Source organism: Sinocyclocheilus rhinocerous, unplaced genomic scaffold (genome assembly GCF_001515625.1).
Source record: "Sinocyclocheilus rhinocerous isolate Xijiao unplaced genomic scaffold, SAMN03320098_v1.1 scaffold289, whole genome shotgun sequence".
Taxonomy (NCBI): domain Eukaryota; kingdom Metazoa; phylum Chordata; class Actinopteri; order Cypriniformes; family Cyprinidae; genus Sinocyclocheilus; species Sinocyclocheilus rhinocerous.
The window spans coordinates 695,539-714,600 of record NW_015636845.1 but is presented as its reverse complement, the minus strand read 5'-3'; the positions used below and the strand labels follow the sequence as shown (position 1 = coordinate 714,600).

The 19,062-nt window shown below is 36.8% G+C and overlaps 1 protein-coding gene and 2 long non-coding RNA genes across 5 annotated transcripts; 1 reads left to right on the top strand and 2 right to left on the bottom strand.

Moving 5' to 3' along the window:
- Positions 1-497: 497 nt before the first annotated feature.
- On the bottom strand, positions 498-4,758 carry mettl21cb (methyltransferase 21C, AARS1 lysine b). Of its 3 annotated transcripts, none has more exons than XM_016562795.1 (6): positions 4,188-4,758; positions 3,832-3,919; positions 2,941-3,107; positions 1,351-1,468; positions 968-1,239; positions 498-852 (listed from the first exon to the last, which is right to left on the bottom strand). In XM_016562795.1, the coding sequence occupies exons 1-6, from the start codon at positions 4,206-4,208 to the stop codon at positions 652-654; spliced, it is 867 nt and encodes a 288-aa protein (XP_016418281.1). In that variant the 5' UTR covers positions 4,209-4,758; the 3' UTR covers positions 498-651. The 3 variants fall into 3 exon arrangements, with proteins under 3 accessions (XP_016418281.1, XP_016418282.1, XP_016418283.1); XM_016562796.1 differs by having other exon boundaries at positions 2,941-3,104; positions 4,188-4,757; XM_016562797.1 differs by having other exon boundaries at positions 2,941-3,104; positions 3,832-3,963; positions 4,188-4,756.
- A 5,016-nt stretch (positions 4,759-9,774) lies between these two features.
- On the bottom strand, positions 9,775-10,370 carry LOC107748131 (uncharacterized). The gene is made up of 4 exons (XR_001640885.1): positions 10,296-10,370; positions 10,156-10,213; positions 9,952-10,056; positions 9,775-9,814 (listed from the first exon to the last, which is right to left on the bottom strand). It is a non-coding gene; the product is annotated as an uncharacterized LOC107748131 (long non-coding RNA).
- Positions 10,371-18,250: 7,880 nt separating this feature from the next.
- Positions 18,251-18,846, top strand: LOC107748133 (uncharacterized). Its single transcript, XR_001640886.1, has 3 exons — positions 18,251-18,372; positions 18,475-18,580; positions 18,763-18,846. It is a non-coding gene; the product is annotated as an uncharacterized LOC107748133 (long non-coding RNA).
- The last annotated feature ends 216 nt before the right edge of the window (positions 18,847-19,062 follow it).

The following is a 19,062-nucleotide window of genomic DNA, read 5'->3' as shown; positions in this document are numbered from 1 at the left end:
ATAACTTTGTTTGTTTTTATTGTATTTGTTATACTTGAATTTTTATTGTTTTTGCCATGAAATAGCCCAAGATGCTGACATAGCATTAAATAAATATATATACTACTACTACTACTATAATTAAAATAAAATAATTTACTTAAAGCAAAAGTTACTGACCACAAGCTTTTGAACCGTAGCGTAGATTTAGGGAGAAGATTAGGACTTTGCACCATGTTGCAAATGCAATAAAATCTTAACAATTAAACAATGATAGTATAAATGATTATACATAATAAATTGGGGAACAAAACATCATTTTTTTAAAGAAATTCTCACACTAAAAACGAAATTCTATTTCCAACTCAGACTAAAATAAACAGATTACTGTGAGATAATATTTAAAATAAGAAATTGACAATTGTGTCACATTGAGAAGTAGACATATAAAGTGACAATTACAAGTACGAATTACTTTAAAAATACCTTTTTTATTCTGAAACAAAAAGGAGCTTCCATACTTAAAAAAAAATCATACATGAAGTATCACTCTTTTTTGACATGTTTTTTTCCATTATTATCAGGAATAGTAGCACTTGGCAATCATTCCTTGCAACTTTGCAGATGGCCAACAGGTGGAGCACCTTCCCTCCAATGTTGGGGCTGCTGGACTCATTTAATGTATGAATCTCCTATTTGCAATTCTTGCACATCATGTTGTTGGTTCTCGCTCTTCTCCTCCCTCATTTGGGCTGATGTCCTTGCAGTGGCCTGGTAGATCCTTACCTCCTCTTGTGGGATCTCTTCCAGCAACGTGACGTTAAAAACGTTTTTAAAGTTTTCAATGAAACGCAGGTCAGATTGAAATCGCACCTGTTGGAAATGAAACATCGACAACCAACAGGTCTTATAAAAGAGGCTACCTCAGACTTAAAGACATAAAGCTAACATGTTAGCTATGGTTTAATGGAAAAACATAGAGCCTGACCTTATTTGCCCACAAAAGGGTGGTTCCTGGCTTACAGAAGTACTGCATGGTGATTAGTAGATCCTCAAGAAAGTTGTGATGATAGACCACGTCTGCACAAAACACATAGTCATAATTGTAGATGGAGCTGGGGAAGTCACGTTTCACATCCTGACCCCAGACCAGAGCCGCCACCTGAGGTGTGTATCTGCAGCGACCCCGTGTGTTGCGTGAGAGGTTAAAGTTCAGATTTGACAGGACATCGGGCAGATCTGTGGCCGTGACCCAGGCACCTTGATGTGGAAAAGGTGTAAATGAAAATAAATAATTCAAATAAATTGACCTTTGAACTTCCACATCACCACTTTCATGCACACAGAAAAAAGAGATGTTAGTTTATGTACCCAGTAAACTTGTCACTATGGACACCAGTCCTGTTCCCGCTCCAAGTTCCAGCACTGCTTTATCCAGCAGATCAACCTGTTCTCGGTTCTTTTCCAAATACTGACAGAGAGCCACAGCCTGTGTGCACACATACATACACAGGTAATCTGCAAACTTCACAAAACTCTAAAAAATTCATAGGGTTTTTCACACTTGAAACAGTTATCCTTGCGTCATTCTAACCCCTATGGAATCCTGGGTTATGTTGCTTCACACCTCACACTGCTCATAATTTAGCTGGGGTTAACAATCAATCCACTGTATTTGTAAATTGATGTTTCACATTGTACATTCTTAACCCTCTAGTGCTCTTTATATAAAACAAAATGTATATATATATATATAGATATATATATTTAGAATTGTTCTTTATCATAATGGTATGAAACTTGGTAAAGGTTTTAGCACTTGCTATGTGAAGACAAAAAACGTCACGGACATGGAACGAAAAAGGTTAAATTGTGCTGAAAAATTACTGCATTGGAAACAAATTTAATCTAGTGAAATGTTTGGTACTGCATCCAAACAAAATCTTACTGAAAGCTTATGTTTTGAGATATCAACCTCAAATTTGGAACACAAAATTAGTCTTTTTTTACCCTCACAGTTTTAGAGTAAAACATGTTTTGTTGTTTTACTCTAAAAATACATACTTTATATAAATTGAAAGTGTTTTTGTGGATTTTTCAAAACAATATACTGAAACTTCTATAACTTTTTAAATTCCACTTTCATTTCATTTTTTTTTTTACTTTAGCCAAAAACCTGCATCTCTCTTTAAAAAGAGACCTTTACAAAATCTAAGTCTGTGCTCCAAAACATTCAAGATTTACAACAGTTTAAGTTGGAAATTTCATTTTTAGATCTCTGCTCAAAAAGTTAAACACATAATAACGTTATAACTAATGCATAAATATAATTTAGTACCATTAAATCCCCTAAAAATACAAAATATTAAAAAGAAAATAAACCGCTTGACGTTCTTATTTGCATATTTGCTATGTCAGTGTCACTGATTGGACGAAGACAACGCGCGACCTGTTTATGTAAATGTTCCAATTTCATCCTCAGGTTATTGCCGACTGTATTGTCGAGTTTTTCCTGAATGGACTTTTCATACTATAAAGGTAAGGTGGACTATTTGATGTCACCATTTTCCCCTTAAACGCTGGAACTACTGTTAAAATACAACACGCGGATTTTCTGTGATTGTCCAAAGGCAAAGCACGTGAATATGAGGCGTCATTGGGCGTCTGTTCCTAAGCATCTAGCCGTAACATTCTAACACCGAATCGTAACATATAACAACAAGGAATCACACTGACTGTAGGCTACGGGTTTGGTTTGGTACCGCAATGCTGGGTTAACGCGAACCCTGCTCCGTGGCGGAGTTTTTTAATAACCCCAGGTATAAAGCGGTGGTGGGCTTCTAAATTGCAAGTGTGAACGGTTTCTCTACCAGGAGTTAAAGGCGGAGTTTAGAACGACGTCTTACGACGATAACCCTCGGTTAAGCGCAGTGTGAAGAGTCCTATAATATCTATTCTCACGCCTGGCCAGATGACGGCGCCAAAAGAGTCGAGTGACTCTCGGATGTTGATCTCCTGCCCGGTGAAGAAAAAGGTCTCGTTGCCAAGCGAATAGAAGACAGTGGGCTCCCAGGCATTGCGCCTGTTCAGTGCCTCCTTCTGCATGTCTTTACAGTCCATATCCTCTGAAAAGAGCACCAATAAGACGTGTCATTGCAATTCAATCACTGTATTTACTGATCTGAACACCTGCATGCACACACACCTAAATACAGTGGGATCCAAAAGTTTCATACTGCATTAAAACTCTGGGATTTAGAATAATAAAGCATAAAAACTGAATAAAATGAAGAAGAAACACTATTTCTGGGTCACTAATGAAATGCACATAAATTTAAATGTGTTCACAAGTCCAAACACACTTTCGTGGCAATTTGTAACTAATGTTTGTCAAATTTGTGGCTAAATCTTATAAATTCGTGTCATCTCATATGTCTTTGTAGAATCTGCTTACGCCCATTGACAGTTAGGTTTAGGGGTTGGCACTTCATGCTTATGTTTTTTTTTTTTATTGTACATTTCCATACAAATCACACCACACCATACAAATTCATACTAAACTGCCAACTTGTAAAATTGTTTTCTCATGAGATCAGGTTGTCCCAAGTTTTTGAGGTAGAGTCTAATCAAATCTTAAGTATTTTGTCATATATGGGCAAGTTTCAGGTACACAACTATTTTGCCTGTATTTTTATCTAAAGTAAAAGAGGTTTCAATAGTTAGTTCACTATTACACAATTATGGAAATAAAAAAAAAATTCAAATATGTTGCATAATAGGTGCATTTTTATTTACTAGTTTTTGGAGCCCACTGTCATATTGCTCCCATATCTCAATCTTCTTATTATTTACCTTCTGTGTTGTTTGGTGGTGGTTTGACAGGGTCAGGCTGCTTCACGATCCCTTTTTTCTGCATATTTAGACCAGGATTTCCTTCGATCTCCATTATGGAAACAAGCCCAAATGTCTTCACACTCAGTACAGCTATCGTGTTGGAAGATTTAATTTTTAATTCTCAATAAAACCATTTTCTAACAACATCTTCTTACATGCATTTTCCCCAGTAGTTGTTGAATTTAGGTAGCACACAAAAGCAAGCAAAATTCCAAGCAAAATTATTAATTTTAATTTAAACTAGTTTCAGTAACAAACAGCAATGAAAAGGAAATCACACACTCTCACAAACATATAGAAACAAAGAAACAGACCTGAGACTTTAAAGTTGACATCCTCAGGGCAAATTGACTTTTAAAAGAAGAAGCATCTCCCTGCTCCTCCCATGGAAGAGCTGAGCTAATGTGCAGTTAGTTATGAGAGAGAGAGAGTTGCATACAATGTCAAAGCTACTTAATTCCACAGCTCTGAGTGCAATCCTCTCCTCAGGGAACACTGATCCCTCTCACGGATTCCCGTGTTTTCGAGTTTGTGGAAAACAGACAGAGATTTAGACTAAGAATGGGTGGGGGAAAGATGGCTGTAGGTATTTATATATCTTACAATGCACATGAAGGCATATCCCTTTACCCACAGCCTGGGCACGGCTCTGGCAGATATACTGTGGCCTCTGGGATCTTGGAAGCTGCAACTGGGGTCCAATAACCTGTGCAAGCACAGATGGTAAATGAAGGATGACAAATATTTTACTGTCTGCAAGTGTAGGATGACCTGACGGTCAGTTTTAATAGCTGGGATGGAATCAGACATCAGAAATAACCTGAGACTGGACTGACATAGAAAACATGATGTCTGGCAAGACTGGCATACTAAAGCAATAACCCAAGAGAGGCTTTTGAGAGTGATTTTACCATTGATATAGGGCAGGGGTAGGCAAGTTCGGTCCTAGAGAGCCACAGTCCTGCAGAGTTCAGCTCCAACCCGAATCAAACGCACCTGAACAAGCTAATCAATGTCTTCAGGATTACTAAGGCTATAGGCAGGTGAGTTTTTTTTCAGGGTTGGAGCTGAACTCTGCAGGACTGCGGCTCTCTAGGACCGAACTTGCCTACCCCTGGTATAGGGTGTCTGTGCTTAAAACTCATTTATAAAATGGCATCAACATCAATATGACAGTGTTCACAATGAACACAATGTTTAATAAATAGTTTTTAAAGAATTAGCTCACTCCAGAATGAGAATTTCTTGATCATTTACTCACCCCCATGTCATCCAAGATGTTCATGTCTTTCTTTCATGAGTTGAAAAGAAACAAATGTTTCTGAGGAAAACATTCCAGGATTTTTCTCCATGTAGTGGACTTTAGTGGGGACCAACTGACTGAAGGTCCAAATTGCAGGTTCAATGCCGCTTCAAAGGGCTCTACACAATCCCACACTCTTTAAAAATTAAACGGGGGTTCAGCCCGTTGGGTCATTTTATTGGGTTGTTTTTAATATTTTTACCCAGGTGCTGGGTAGTTTTTCTTTAACTAAGCTGCTGGGTCATTTTTAATGCTGGGCTATTTTTTTTCTACCAAATCGCTGGGTTGAGCTTGTCTCCGATTAAACAACCCAGCTGCTGAGTTAGTGCGCGGGCTTATTGAGTCCACAGGAGAGAGTAGTTCACAGGGCCGCCGCCGACGATTTGGTGCCCTTCTTCAGCGATATAAAGGTTTGTATACATTTTATTTCATTTATAAAGTCTTTACTGTGCTCTAAATTGTATTATTTTACGCAACGCATAAGTACGAGATGTTAGTCAACTGTGTCAGCAGCGGTCACTTCGCATGATGGAAATGCCTTTTGCCTTGCATTACATAAATTGATTTCATTCGTTATAGTACTGAGTTTAAATTAATTTGATGTTAAAATATGTTCTCTAATCTCAGTACTGTTTGTTTATGGGCAGGTTTTGGAGTCACAGAATCTTTCAGCTACGAGTGAAAAGCGAGGCCGCGGTCTGAAGTTCGCAGTTCCCCGGCGAACAGCAGCCCTTTCACCGGCTCGGATTTCGGCGACACACCGGCACAAGAATTGGCGCTATTTCCGTAAAAAGTGATTACAGAGAACGGTTGAATACACTTTAATTAAAATGCTACTTTTAAATGTTACATTTTTTATGTCTAAAATGCTTGTTAAACATAGTAATATTGTAAACTATGCTGTATTCACCCAAATAAATTCAATTTGTTTTGTATTTTGTCCATGTGTTCTTGCTTAATAATAAACGTTCATCTTTTGATTATTGCTGTTGTCTCTAGTAATTCTGTTTTTTGTTTTTTTTCTCCAGTCCATAATTTTAAACCATAGTTGACTTAACCCAGCATTTTTGGTAAAAAAAAAAACATTTAACCCAACCAGGGGCCTTGTTTCATAAAACAAATTTACCAAATAAGCCAGATTTATTTTATTTAGTCTGACTTTGGTCAATTTTGGTTCAAAATAAGTCAGAATAACTGAAATAAGCCTGGCTTGTTTGGTAAACTTGTTTTATGAAACAGCCCCCAGCTGGGTCAAAATAACCCAGCATGTGTTCTGTCCAGTATTTACCCAGTTGCCAAATAACCCAAGTTGGGTTGTTTTTAACCCAGCATTTTGTAGAGTGCAGCTGAGGAATATATATATACTTTTTAACCACAATGCTCATCTTGCACTAGCTCTGCGTCTACGACTTCACGCATTATATAGTCAAGTTAGAAAGGTCATGTGTGAGGTAGTACTGACCCAGTGTTTACAAAGCGAACATGCAAAGACTGGTTAAAAAGTAAATAAATGTTTATATTTTTTTTAGAAAATGATCGATTGTTTCCCTAGATCAGTGTTTCTCAACCCTGGTCCTGAGCGCCCCCCAACACTGCACATTTTGTATGTCTCCCTTATCTGACACCCATTTCAGGTCCTGGAGTTTCTTTTAATGAGCTAATGAGTTGAATCAGGTGTGTTTGATTAGGGAGACACACATAATGTGCAGTGCTGGGGGGCGCCCAGGACCAGGGTAGAGAAACACTGCCCTAGATAATACCCTTATTCCTTTGCCGGGATTGTGTAGCCCTTTAAAGCTGCATTGAACATGCAATTTGGACCTTCAACCCATTGGTCCCCGTTGAAGTCCACTATATGGAGAAAAATCCTGGAAAGTTTTCCTCAAAAACTTTAATTTCTTTTTGACTGAAGAAAAAAATACATTAACATCTTGGGTGACATGGGTGTGAGTAAAGTATCAGGAAATTTTATTTCAGGAGTGAACTAATCCTTTAATACAATCTGAATAAATCTTGCTTAATAAATGCTGTGTTTATGGTTACAAACAGAAAAAAAGCCTAATAAAACTTACTAAAACAGATCTCTCATAAGCAATATGCTATTTTCTTTCTTTCATAAGCAATATGCCATTTTCTTTCTTTCTTTCGTTCTTTCTTTCTTTTTTAGAAAGGAAATTTAAAAAATAAGAAGAATGAGGGAGAATCAGTGAATTACGAATAATTCACTGCCATGTTGTGAATATTAAGTAATCATTTAATCATTGAAAAAGTAGTATTTTATATGAGTATACGAGTATTTTAAAAATATAAAATAATTGCCTTGAATATTTTTTCCTTTGATGACTAATTTCAGTGATCATTGAAGTATTGCAAATTCCTGGTCTTTTGGCGAAATTTGCTGTTTTGAATCACAAAATAATTTAAATAATTTATCCTTTTTTTAATAATCAAGGCCACCAAAGAGTTTAGCATTTAATTTAATAATTATTATGCATCTATTTAACCATTAAACTTATGTGAAATGTCGGTCGATCACGTGCATGAGTATAACAGCTATAGTTGTGTTCCAAATGACGTACAAAACACTATGCTTATACAATGCACTATACTTATAATTTTAGAAGATTATTTTGTCATCCAGCATCAGAGCTAAGTGCTTGAAGTGTCCAACATTCCATTTTTTTTCAGTTAATTAACTGCATCAAGAGCACTTTTTCTTTTTGGAATCTTCAGTGTGAAAAACTACTTAAGTGGCATAAAATAGTATATAAGTACATGATTTGGGGCACACCTTGTGTCTCAGTGGAGTGGCACATTCTTCTGAAGGACAAACAGCAATTGCAAATTACAAACAATCTATTACGTTCATCCAAAAGGAGAAAAGAAAAGAGTACTCCCTAGTCCCCTTGCATGGTAAACAAATTTTACACTGAGATTATCATGTCTCTCGGTCTTAGGCCATGTTTAATCAGACACCTGGGATGAGAGCATAACGTCTGATTAACACTCCCGTTGAAGCTGTAAACACCGACCTTGCTGTATCACATTCAGGTCTATAATACTTCTCAGAACAGTGATACTGCTGAAACATGGCTGAGCGATAATATCAAATGGTTAACTAGTTAAGCAAATCTGAAGCAAATACAAAAACTGTTCTAAGGTGGAATTTAGGCAGAATTCTCATCATTAGTGCAATATTTGGTTTCATACATGCACATATTTGTTTCTAATGTTAAACAAGAGGCCAGGGAGATGACAAGTATTAATTTGTGACTGAAATGGCTGGAGTGGCTGTGGTTTAGTTCCTGCAGATCCTTCACTGACACCCAGTAGTGAAAACACAGCTGCTTAAGTAAAATGGAAAACTGACTCAGCCATGGAGAACATTGTGTTGTGCATGCCAAAGTAAGCTTCAGCCCCATGTGTCGGACAAAGTGAGAGAGGGGGCGTTAATCTTTAGATATTCTGATAATAGTATTTATATGAACCTTTCTGGAAAATCTTTGGCTTTAAAGATTCTAGCAGATCCTCTGAGTAACTGATCCTCAGCATCCGCGGTATGACCATTAAGAATAAATGCTCAAAAAAAGACACATTTTTCCAAAATCAGAAGTTTGATGTATGATCTCTAGAAAGAACTAGTATATCTGTACTAAAGTTCATTTTTAAAAGTGATGTGTGTCATTTTAATATTTATCTTAGAAGTAAGGCATTCGTTGTTGGATTTCTGAGAAACATGTAAACACTGTGGCTCTGTAGTACTATCTATGGGAATTTAACAGATCTGGTCTCTATAGTCTTGAGTCCAGGAATCAGAATAGACTTGCAAATGTTTTATTCTCTTTTTAAACGTAAAAGTCTGTTTGGTGATGCTAGTGGCACAAAAATGATACACTTTACCTTTAAAACCTCTTGCACTAAAGTTCATTTTTATGACTGTGCCAGGGACCACTGCTGGCTTCACAACAAATGCGTGTGTCAGACCAAGTGGCTCTCTCTTTATCCCATAGATGATGCATAGAAACATGGGAACCCTGGCATTCCTGGCCAGATGATGGGATGGAAAACAGCCTGCATGGTAGGCTCATGGTGATGAGAGCTATTAGCGTACCAGCGCCTGCCTAAAGCCTTTGTGAAGCTTTAGTGAAAAGCTCTGCGAGGATTTAACATTGAGTGACCTTTCAGTTAACAGCTAAATGAGTCAACAATTGGCATGAAAATTACAGCCTTAGATACAGTAATAAAATAGAACAAGAGTCACTTTTATTGAATATGATTTTACAGCTTTATTTAAGCATAAAGTAGAAGTGTTCAAAAGGATGGTTTTAGCTTGTAAACAATTAAATTGCTTACAACAATTTAATGCTATATTATCCGAAATAAATGAAACAGTTGTGGAATATAAACATGTTTATTATTATAATTTTTTTGTAAAAATGCAAGGCAAATTTAATAAAACATCAGTTGATAACTCTTAAAAATTAATCTTTAAAAATTGCAATAATAATTATTATTTACACTTATTTCATAAAAGTTACTGAATAGCAGGTTAGGTTAACCTTCTGGCTGTCTAAAGTGGACAGGAACAGATGAACGGTTCGGGTCTTGTGCATGGGTCATCTTTGAACGACAGATTATCTGAAAATAGACAAAGCTTTGTTAAACTGGTAAAGACAGATCAGGAAAAAGAGGAAAGCGGTGAAAGAGTTAAAGGATTATATATTATTCCTTAAGATTATCTGTGATGAATGCAACTATTCAGTAGCAACACTTACACCACGTCTCTACACAGTTCTCCTGCCCACCAGCATTATTGGGTTCTCCAACAGCCCAGCCATTATAGCTCCACGGCGTTCCATCCAACCATATGAAATACGTGTCTGTCAAAACAGTAAAGTGACTTACTAGAGGGACAGATATGGTGGCGAAATTAATAAATCATGCAAAAAAGTGAAACACTGCAAAACAAATGAACATACTAAAGATTCTCCATCCTCCAAGCCATGCGCGAGTGCGGCCGCCGCATGCACGTCACACCTGCTTGATAAAGGCAACTGTTCACAATGACCCTAAACACTGCAGTATTTAGTGCTTTTGGCTAAGTATGCTAGTATCAGACCTGTTTGCTATTGTACACAGTGGCAAAACTAATATCATCTGAGGTGGTTTACCAATACGTGTCCTTCGTCTTTCCCTCCCAGGTTCCATTTGTATTTTTGGATCTTCAGCCGTTATATAGTCAGCCTCAAGTGTAGGCTCCTCCTTTACTACATTTTCTTCTTTTTCATCTTCCACTTCTGTATTAGTTTCTGACTCTAACTCTGCTACAGCTTCCTCTACAGGTACGATGTTTCTGTCCGTCTGAATGGCGGTTATTTCCGGCTCAGGCTCTCTGGCGTCTCTTCAGTCAGGCAATCTGCCTCTAGCACAGGTTTCTCCAACATCACTTGTGTCTCTTCTGGTACTCTTTGTTCCTCTGTTGTTTCTGGCTCCAGCAGCACTGAATCAGGCTCCACCAGACGTGAATCTGCAACAGCTTCACCCTGCACCAGAGGACCTGCTTCTGCTTCTGTGTGCTCTACTGTCGGTTCTTTTTCAACCACTGGCACCTTCACCACCGGATCAGGAAGCTTCTCATCCTGAACTGGTGGACTGGCAAAAGCTACAGAAGCTAATGATCAGAAAGTAATAACGTTAATCAATCTAGAGATTAAATGTAATTATTTACCACTTTTAAGATTTTATTTAACATTTAGCTTGTTAGATAATCTAAGATTACACCAATAATGATTACTTCAATAAAGTAGAAGCTATTTTGTTAAAGATGCATGATTAAAAATATGTAGTTCAAAGTATACCCTCCAAGTAAAAAAAAAAATAAGGTTGCACTTTTGTACTATTCCACTCTTAACAGACCGGAATTTTACATAAATAAGCAAGTAAAAAATAAAAACACCTATAACAGTGTTTGCAGAAAGCTGCATTAAATGCACGAACAAATATAGAAAATAGGACACAATGTTAAATATTAAACTAACACAATTAATATTAACTGTCTTATGAAGTATTCTAATTTTTTGAGATAGTGAATTGGTGGGTTTTTGTTATATGTGAGCCAAAATCATCACAATTAAAAGAACCAAAGACTTAAACTACTTCAGTCTGTGTGCATTTAATTTATTTAATACATGAGTTTCACAATTTGAGTTGAATTACTGAAATAAATGAACTTTTCCACGACATTCTAATTTATTGAGATGCACCTGTAACTAGAGCACAGATCATACCTGTTATGGTGAGAAACAGCAAGAGCAAAATGTCTCATCTTGTCAAAAATCTCCAAAGAATGACTGTCTGCATGGAGATGATTTGATAATAAAATCAACATCAATCAATTATGTTAATTTTCACTTAATGAAGTTTTTATTGACTGTGATTCATAAAAGCCCTCTTCATTTAAGAGGGAACTGGACTACTCTGAAAGAAATTGTTATTTCTATTTACTTAAAGTTAGTTAAGTTAAAATATTATTTAACATCACTGAATCAACCAAAATACATTAGGTTACACCAACTGCATTTAAGGGTTAAATCACTATGAACTGCAGATTATCACCCTTTATTTTAAACCATCTAACAAAATTACTGCTAGTGTAAGAAAGAAAGACAGAAAGACAAAAGGAATGTTAGAAATATGTAGAAATATGAACAGTAGATGGCTATTCTCACCAGTGTTGATCTTGTTGGTATTGACTCTTCACCTGCGTTTCTCTCAGTGCTGTGAGATTCAATCGGTGCTTCTTATAAAAGACAGCTTTATGGCCTTTGTCTTGTCATGTTTCTGAGAGCACATGCTTCACACTTTTAAGACCTCATAATATTTTATTATTTTTTGCTTCTCTTGTAAACATATGCTTTTAAGTTCAGAGTACCAAATCACTTCAGTCTGAGATATACAAAAGTTTGGGAGTTTGGATGTATTTTTTTTCCTACATTTTATTTGTAAGGTTGCTCTGTATTTATTAGTTCTATAGTTTGAGAAACAATCTTTGGATTGGATTGACATTCTGAGACAAGAAAGATACACTTTTCACATACTGCCTTTGACCTGATGTTACATTTAGCCTATATTATGTATATTGTGCTAGGGTGACCATACGTCCTCTTTTTCCTGGACGGGATTCCTACATTGCCTAAAATGTCAGGTGTGCAATTATTTTCAGGGAAACGCATGGCAAAAGTAGTTACAGGCAGGTCTCGACCGCATTACATGTCGACATCACTTCGCTGAATTATTTGATTTATTCCAAGGTCCTTACAAAAACAAAAAACAAAACCCACAATGACAGTGACCAAGCAAATAAACACAGTAAACAACAACATAAAAACGCCAAATTATTTCCATGTTTTTGCCACAAAAAACATGGAAAGTCAGGGGTAGTCGTGGCCTAATGGTTAGAGAGTCTGACTTGAAACCATGCAGGAAGCACAATTTGCTTCAGGTGTGTGTTCATGGTGTGTGTGTGTGTGTTTGTTCACTACTTATTGCTGTGTGTGTGTGCACTTGGATGGGTGAAATGCAGAGCACAAATTCCGATATGGGACTTTCCTTTCCTTTTCTTTCCTTTCCTTTCCCAAATTACGTTTCATAGGGTAATAATGGCGCCATTCTTGAAGCAGATGAACTTACAGTTTCGCTATTAGTAGAGACACTGCTGCTGAACACTGTTGAGAGACGCACAGACTCACAGAGGCAATTCTCTTGCTCACTCTCTCTCTCGCTCTCTCTCTCTCAAAACTGCATGAATAACTGCATTAGAGCGTTTTAAGGCTGGAATACACTACACAGCTTTTAATATCTGAACAGATTTTTAAAACACCAGGCACCATTCACTTACCGACTTTGTAAATAGTCACAAAGGAAAACTGGCCATCATACACTAAACGACTGAGGAATGCACACTACCAGGCTTTTAAGTTGGTCCGATCACAACAAACTCAGGCAGATATGTGCGCTTTGTTGCTAGGAGATGCATTAGAAAAATGGAAACTTTGGCTGCCTCTGTGTAGGGAAGCCAACCAGTTGGAGTGGAAAAAGGAAATGACGTGCTGTACAAAAAGTTGATGCAGAATCCAAAAAATGGTGTTTTATTGGAAGGTGCTAAAATATTTACAGTGCAGGAGAAAACAAAAATAAACAAAAACTGTACAAAAGAAAAGAAAGCAGCAACAACGTGCTAATTTTGGCTAAACCAGATGGCCCAAGTTTGCAACCCTGCTCAGTATTAGAGTTCACAATCAGAACTGAAATCCTTTCAGCCATCACGCCTATTTATAGGCTGAAGCCCCACCTATAGAGCCTACCAACTATGTACAAACGTTTTAGGTTGTAATGATCAAATTAAAAAATATAAACACCCAACACAACACTAAAACCTTCCAAATAGGTAAAACAACAACCATTAACAGAGAAAGAGTTTAACAACTAATTAAATAGCAAAAACAAATTTTTCCAAATCCCCTCCCCCTCTGACATCACACCAAAATGGTATCTTCCACAGGAAGTGATGTGGCTGTCGCTTTAAAAAAAACAGATTAACCTGGATTATGGGTTTGGTTGAACAGAGTGTGAACCGGGGAGTTTAACTACAAAAAAGGTTTGCGGCAAGTATGTGGAAAAATAAAGGTAATTATCATATGAATTATTATGTGTTCTGGCATTCTGTTATTTTTAGAAAAATAATAGCAAACTTTAAGGAAAACTATCAAGAGTTGAAAACTATAACAAAACACAGCAGCTACAAACTTTAGACTAAACAAAACAAAAACTCCATAAAACTTTCCTGAGGTGTACACAGATGTTAATAATGCCGGCAATGCACAGTATCAGTGACATGGGTGTATGTTTGTAAATCCAAGTTTATAGAGTCACCAGGTTAACCTGTGACACTCTGATTTTACTTTGGTAAAATCAGAGGCCTTTGATTTTACTTTGGTCACTGTCGCTATGGTTACTGGTGACTCCCGTTACACGTTCATACAGACAGCATTCAAGACGCTACTGTAAGCTGCTGTGTGAACGAGACATTTCGAGACTTACACCTGTAAGTAAATGTGGTTGTCAATCCCAAAAACTAACAGTGTGAACGTAGCCTATTGCAACCCCTCCTTTAAACAACTCTTTCAACAGCTCTGCTCCATTGTTAGTTCTAACTGGTGATGTGGTGCGCAATGACAGTTGGGTGATTTTCCCTCCACTTCCTGTGAAGTGATGTATTGATGTTCCCTTACTCCCTATGCCGTTCGCAGTGGCCTTCAAACCGAACATGTTCACTCCCTTCTGATTGGAATCTCACTTAAGATGGCGGCATACCTTGTGAAGTCCACTTCGCAGTCCACGCACGCACCTTAAATCAGCGGAAAATCTGGAAAAAATCATGTAGTGCATTTCAGGCTTATAAGTGGAATAACTGACTCCGGACCATTGAATTATTAGAAAATAATGCACACCGTCGTTGCCGCATCACCACTGTGCATTATTTTCTAATAATTCAATGGCCCATCGTCAATTATTCATTACTGAATCAACTTAACTATTGGGTTACAACAATTAAAGCAAACTCTAAGGGTCAAGATCAAGTTCTTAAGATGCAGGTAAACATTTTGACTTATTAAAACTAATGAAAAACATAGCTGCTACTGGCCCAAACAGGACTTATCTGCAGGGATGTGCACAGACATTTTGAGGGACAGGGGCTCAAGTGGAAAAAAGGGCACTTCTCATATTTATTTAATTTTTTTTCTAAACAAAACATTAAATATATTATTATTATTATTATTATTGATGTTGTTGTTATAATTACACTTACTGTACCATGCACACGCACAAACTAATGGTGACAAGAACTTTGTTTCACATTTGAGGGAGGGCTGTTAAGATCTATCAGCATACAACATTACTAATAGAATGGACAGTTATTAGATGAAGAGCCTAAGATCAAAATTATGAAGTTATTGTTTAAGGCAGGACACTTCATGTAGGCCAGTGGTTCTCAAACCTGTCCTGGAGTACCCCCAGCCCTGCACATTTTGTATGTCTCCCTCATCTATCACACCTGATTCAACTCATCAGCTCATTCATGGAGACGTGGAAGTGGGTGTGTCAGATATAGGGAGACATACAAAATGTGCAGTGCTTGGGGGTACTTAATGGAGAGGTTTGAGAACCCCTGATGTAGGCTACTCTTCAATTTTGAGATTTTGGTCTATTTTGCTTCCATGTCTTCTTTTGCTTTAATAGAAAGGAAATTTCCAAAATACACATTAAGGTGTTTGTTTTAAGCCTACTACCCTTGTCTGTTTGCTTCTGTAGATTTCTTCTACATTAACCAAAACAAGCTATCTGCATATTTAAACATAACATTTCAAGGGGAAAGATTCTTGTAAGTCATTAACTAATAATTGGGGAAGTTTTGTGGTGATATGCTTTATTTATTTGGTTTATCCTATTCAGGCACGTACACACATAGACATCAAAGGGAGCTTGAGCACCTGCCCTTTTTCTTCCTCGAGAGAAAGTGCCCTTTTTTCTGGGGAGTTTTTTTTTTTTTTAACAAATGAATACATGTATATGTGTGTGTGTGTTTCTGTTTGCGCACAGCTTTCCCTATCAAACAAATAAAAAATCTAAATATCAGGTCGGGTCGGGAAATGTTCCCGATGCCTTTCTCCCCTCCATACGTGCACGTGACTGTGTGTAATGAGCTGCCACTATACTTTATTTTATTTTTATTTTATTTTCAGTATACGGATGTATTTTTTTTACAGTGTAGAGAGATCACACATGTTGGGTGACTATACACCCTCTTTTTCCTTTGCATGTCCTGGCCTTGATTTCTAAATTGCCTAAAAATTCTGGGGTTTGGCTTTGCATAATATTTTTATACTTTTCTGAAGATAATGACTGAAAAGTAGTTTGACCAATAGTGTGCAAGCTTCATACACAATCGACCAATGGTGTGCAAGAGGACAGGATCTACAGAGAATGATCAAAGCATGCAAATACAAGTACATGAGGACTGTAGCAGGCAGTGTAGAAATCCCATCCAGGACGTGTCCAGGAAAAAGAGGATGTATATGATCACTCTAGCATGTCTACATCTACATAGACTAAAAGTAACATCAGGTTGAAGGCAGTATGTGACCTGAAAGTCAATCTAATCAAAGATTATTTCTTAAAAGGATGATTAAATATAAAGCAACCTAACAAATAAAAGCAGAAAAAATATGTCCAAACTCCCAAACTTTTGTAGCCTATATCTCAGACTGAAGTGATTTGGTGCTTCAAAACAAATATTTACAAGAGAAGCAAAAATAATAAAATATTATGAGGTCTTAAAGTGTGAAGCATGTGCTCTCAGGAACATGACAAGACAAAGGCCATAAAACTGTCTTTTATAAGAAGCACTGATTGAATCTCACAGCACTGAAAGAAACGCAGGAGAAGAGTCAATACCAACAAGATCAACACTGGTGAGAATAACCATCTACTGTTCATATTTCTACATATTTCTAACATTCCTTTTGTCTTTCTGTCTTTCTTTCTTAGCAGTAATTTTGTTAGATGGTTTAAAATAAAGGGTGATAATCTGCAGTTCATAGTGATTTAACCCTTAAATGCAGTTGGTGTAACCTAATGTATTTTGGTTGATTCAGTGATGTTAAATAATATTTTAACTTAACTAACTTTAAGTAAATATAAATAACAATTTCTTTCAGAGTAGTCCAGTTCCCTCTTAAATGAAGAGGGCTTTTATGAATCACAGTCAAGAAAAACTTCATTAAGTGAAAATTATCATAATTGATTGATGTTGATTTTATCAAATCATCTCCTTGCAGAAAGTAATTCTTTGGAGATTTTTGACAAGATGAGAAAATTGCTCTTGCTGTTTCTCACCATAACAGGTATGATCTGTGCTCTAGTTATATATCGTTCAAACATACAGTTAATATTGTGTTAGTTTAATATTTAACAATGTGTCTTTTTTTCTATACTCTTGTTCGTGCATTTAGTGCTGCTTTCTGCAAGCACTGTTTTAAGTGTTTTTATTTTTTACTTGCTTATTTATGTAAAATCTTGGTCTTTTAAGAGTGGAACAAAGAGTACCAGAAGAGACACAAGTGATGTTGGAGAAACCTGTGCTAGAGGCAGATTGCCTGACTGAAGAGACGCCAGACACAGAACTAGAGCCTGAGAAATAACTGCCATTCAGACGGACAGAAACATCGTACCTGTAGAGGAAGCTGTAGCAGAGTTAGAGTCAGAAACTAATACAGAAGTGGAAGATGAAAAAGAAGAAAATGTAGTAAAGGAGGAGCCTACACTTGAGGCTGACTATATAACGGCTGAAGATCCAAAAATACTAATGGAACCTGGGAGGGAAAGACGCAGGACACAGATTGGTAAACCACCTCAGATGATATTAGTTTTGTCACTGTGTACAATAGCAAACAGGTCTGATACTAGCATACTTGGCCAAAAGCACTAAATACTGCAGTGTTTAGGGTCATTGTGAACAGTTGCCTTTATCAAGCAGGTGTGACGTGTAATGTAAGCTTAGATATGGAATGATGATTGTAGTGTGGTGATATGTCCACAGGGTGGTGGACTTGTGGAGGAGTTGTCCTACAGGGCAAATGTTTCCAGTTCTTCACAAGACACCTCAATGCCTATCAAGCTGAGGTATTAATGTCATTTATGATCATATATGCTTATTTGTTTATTTAGTGTAATATGGTTCTTGCAGCCAAATTAAATGGAAATCAAAGAGAACCATCATCAAGCAACATTTAAGTCTTGATTGATGTCCAGAAGATATTTTTTATAAAAAGGTATTTATAATAAAAATACACAATTCAGTAACAAAATTAATTTTGTTAACCTATAAACTTTATATATATATATATAATGTTATACTGGTTAACTAAGACTTATTGACTTATTAATGACACTATATTTCTCTTTTCTTTTCATTTTATAACAACTATGGTTCTCCTTAGTTCCACTGTCAGTCCATCTTCTATAATGGCCACCTGGCCTCTGTGACAAGCAGCTACATTCTTGGCGAAATAGGGAAGCTAATGGATCGGAATGGCGGCCGCACTCGCGCATGGCTTGGAGGACGGAGAATCCTTCGTGTATGTTCATTTGTTTTGCAGTGTTTCACTTTTTCACATGGTTTATTCATTTATTCTCCACCATATCTGTCCCTCAAGTAAGTCACTTTCTTGTTTTGACAGACAAAAAAGTTCTGATGGTTGGATGGAACGCGGTGGAGCTATAATGGCTGGGCTAAAGGAAAGCCCAATAATCGTGGTGGGAAGGAGAACTGTGTAGAGATGTGGTGTAAGTGTTGCTACTGAACAGCACTTAACAAAAATCTATCAATAAAACGTGGCATTCATCACAGAGATAATAATATAATATAATCCTTAAACTCTTTCACCTCTGTTCTCCTTTTATAGAGATACTTTCCTCTTTTTCCTGATCTGTCTTTACCAGTTTAACAAAGCTTTGACTATTTTCAGATAATCTGGCGTTCAATGATGCACCATGCACAAGACCCGAACCGTTCATCTGTTCCTGTCCACTTTAGACAGCCAGAAGGTTAACCTAACCTGCTATTCAGTAACTTTTATGAAAAAAGTGTAAATAATGATAATTATTATTATTGCAGTTTTTAAAGATTAATTCATAAGGGTTATCAACCAGTGTTTTATTAAATTTGCCTTGCATTGTTTACAAAAAAGAATAATAATAAACATATTTTTATACACCACAACTGATTCATTTACCGTAGTTTGGTTAATAAAGCATTAATGGGTTTT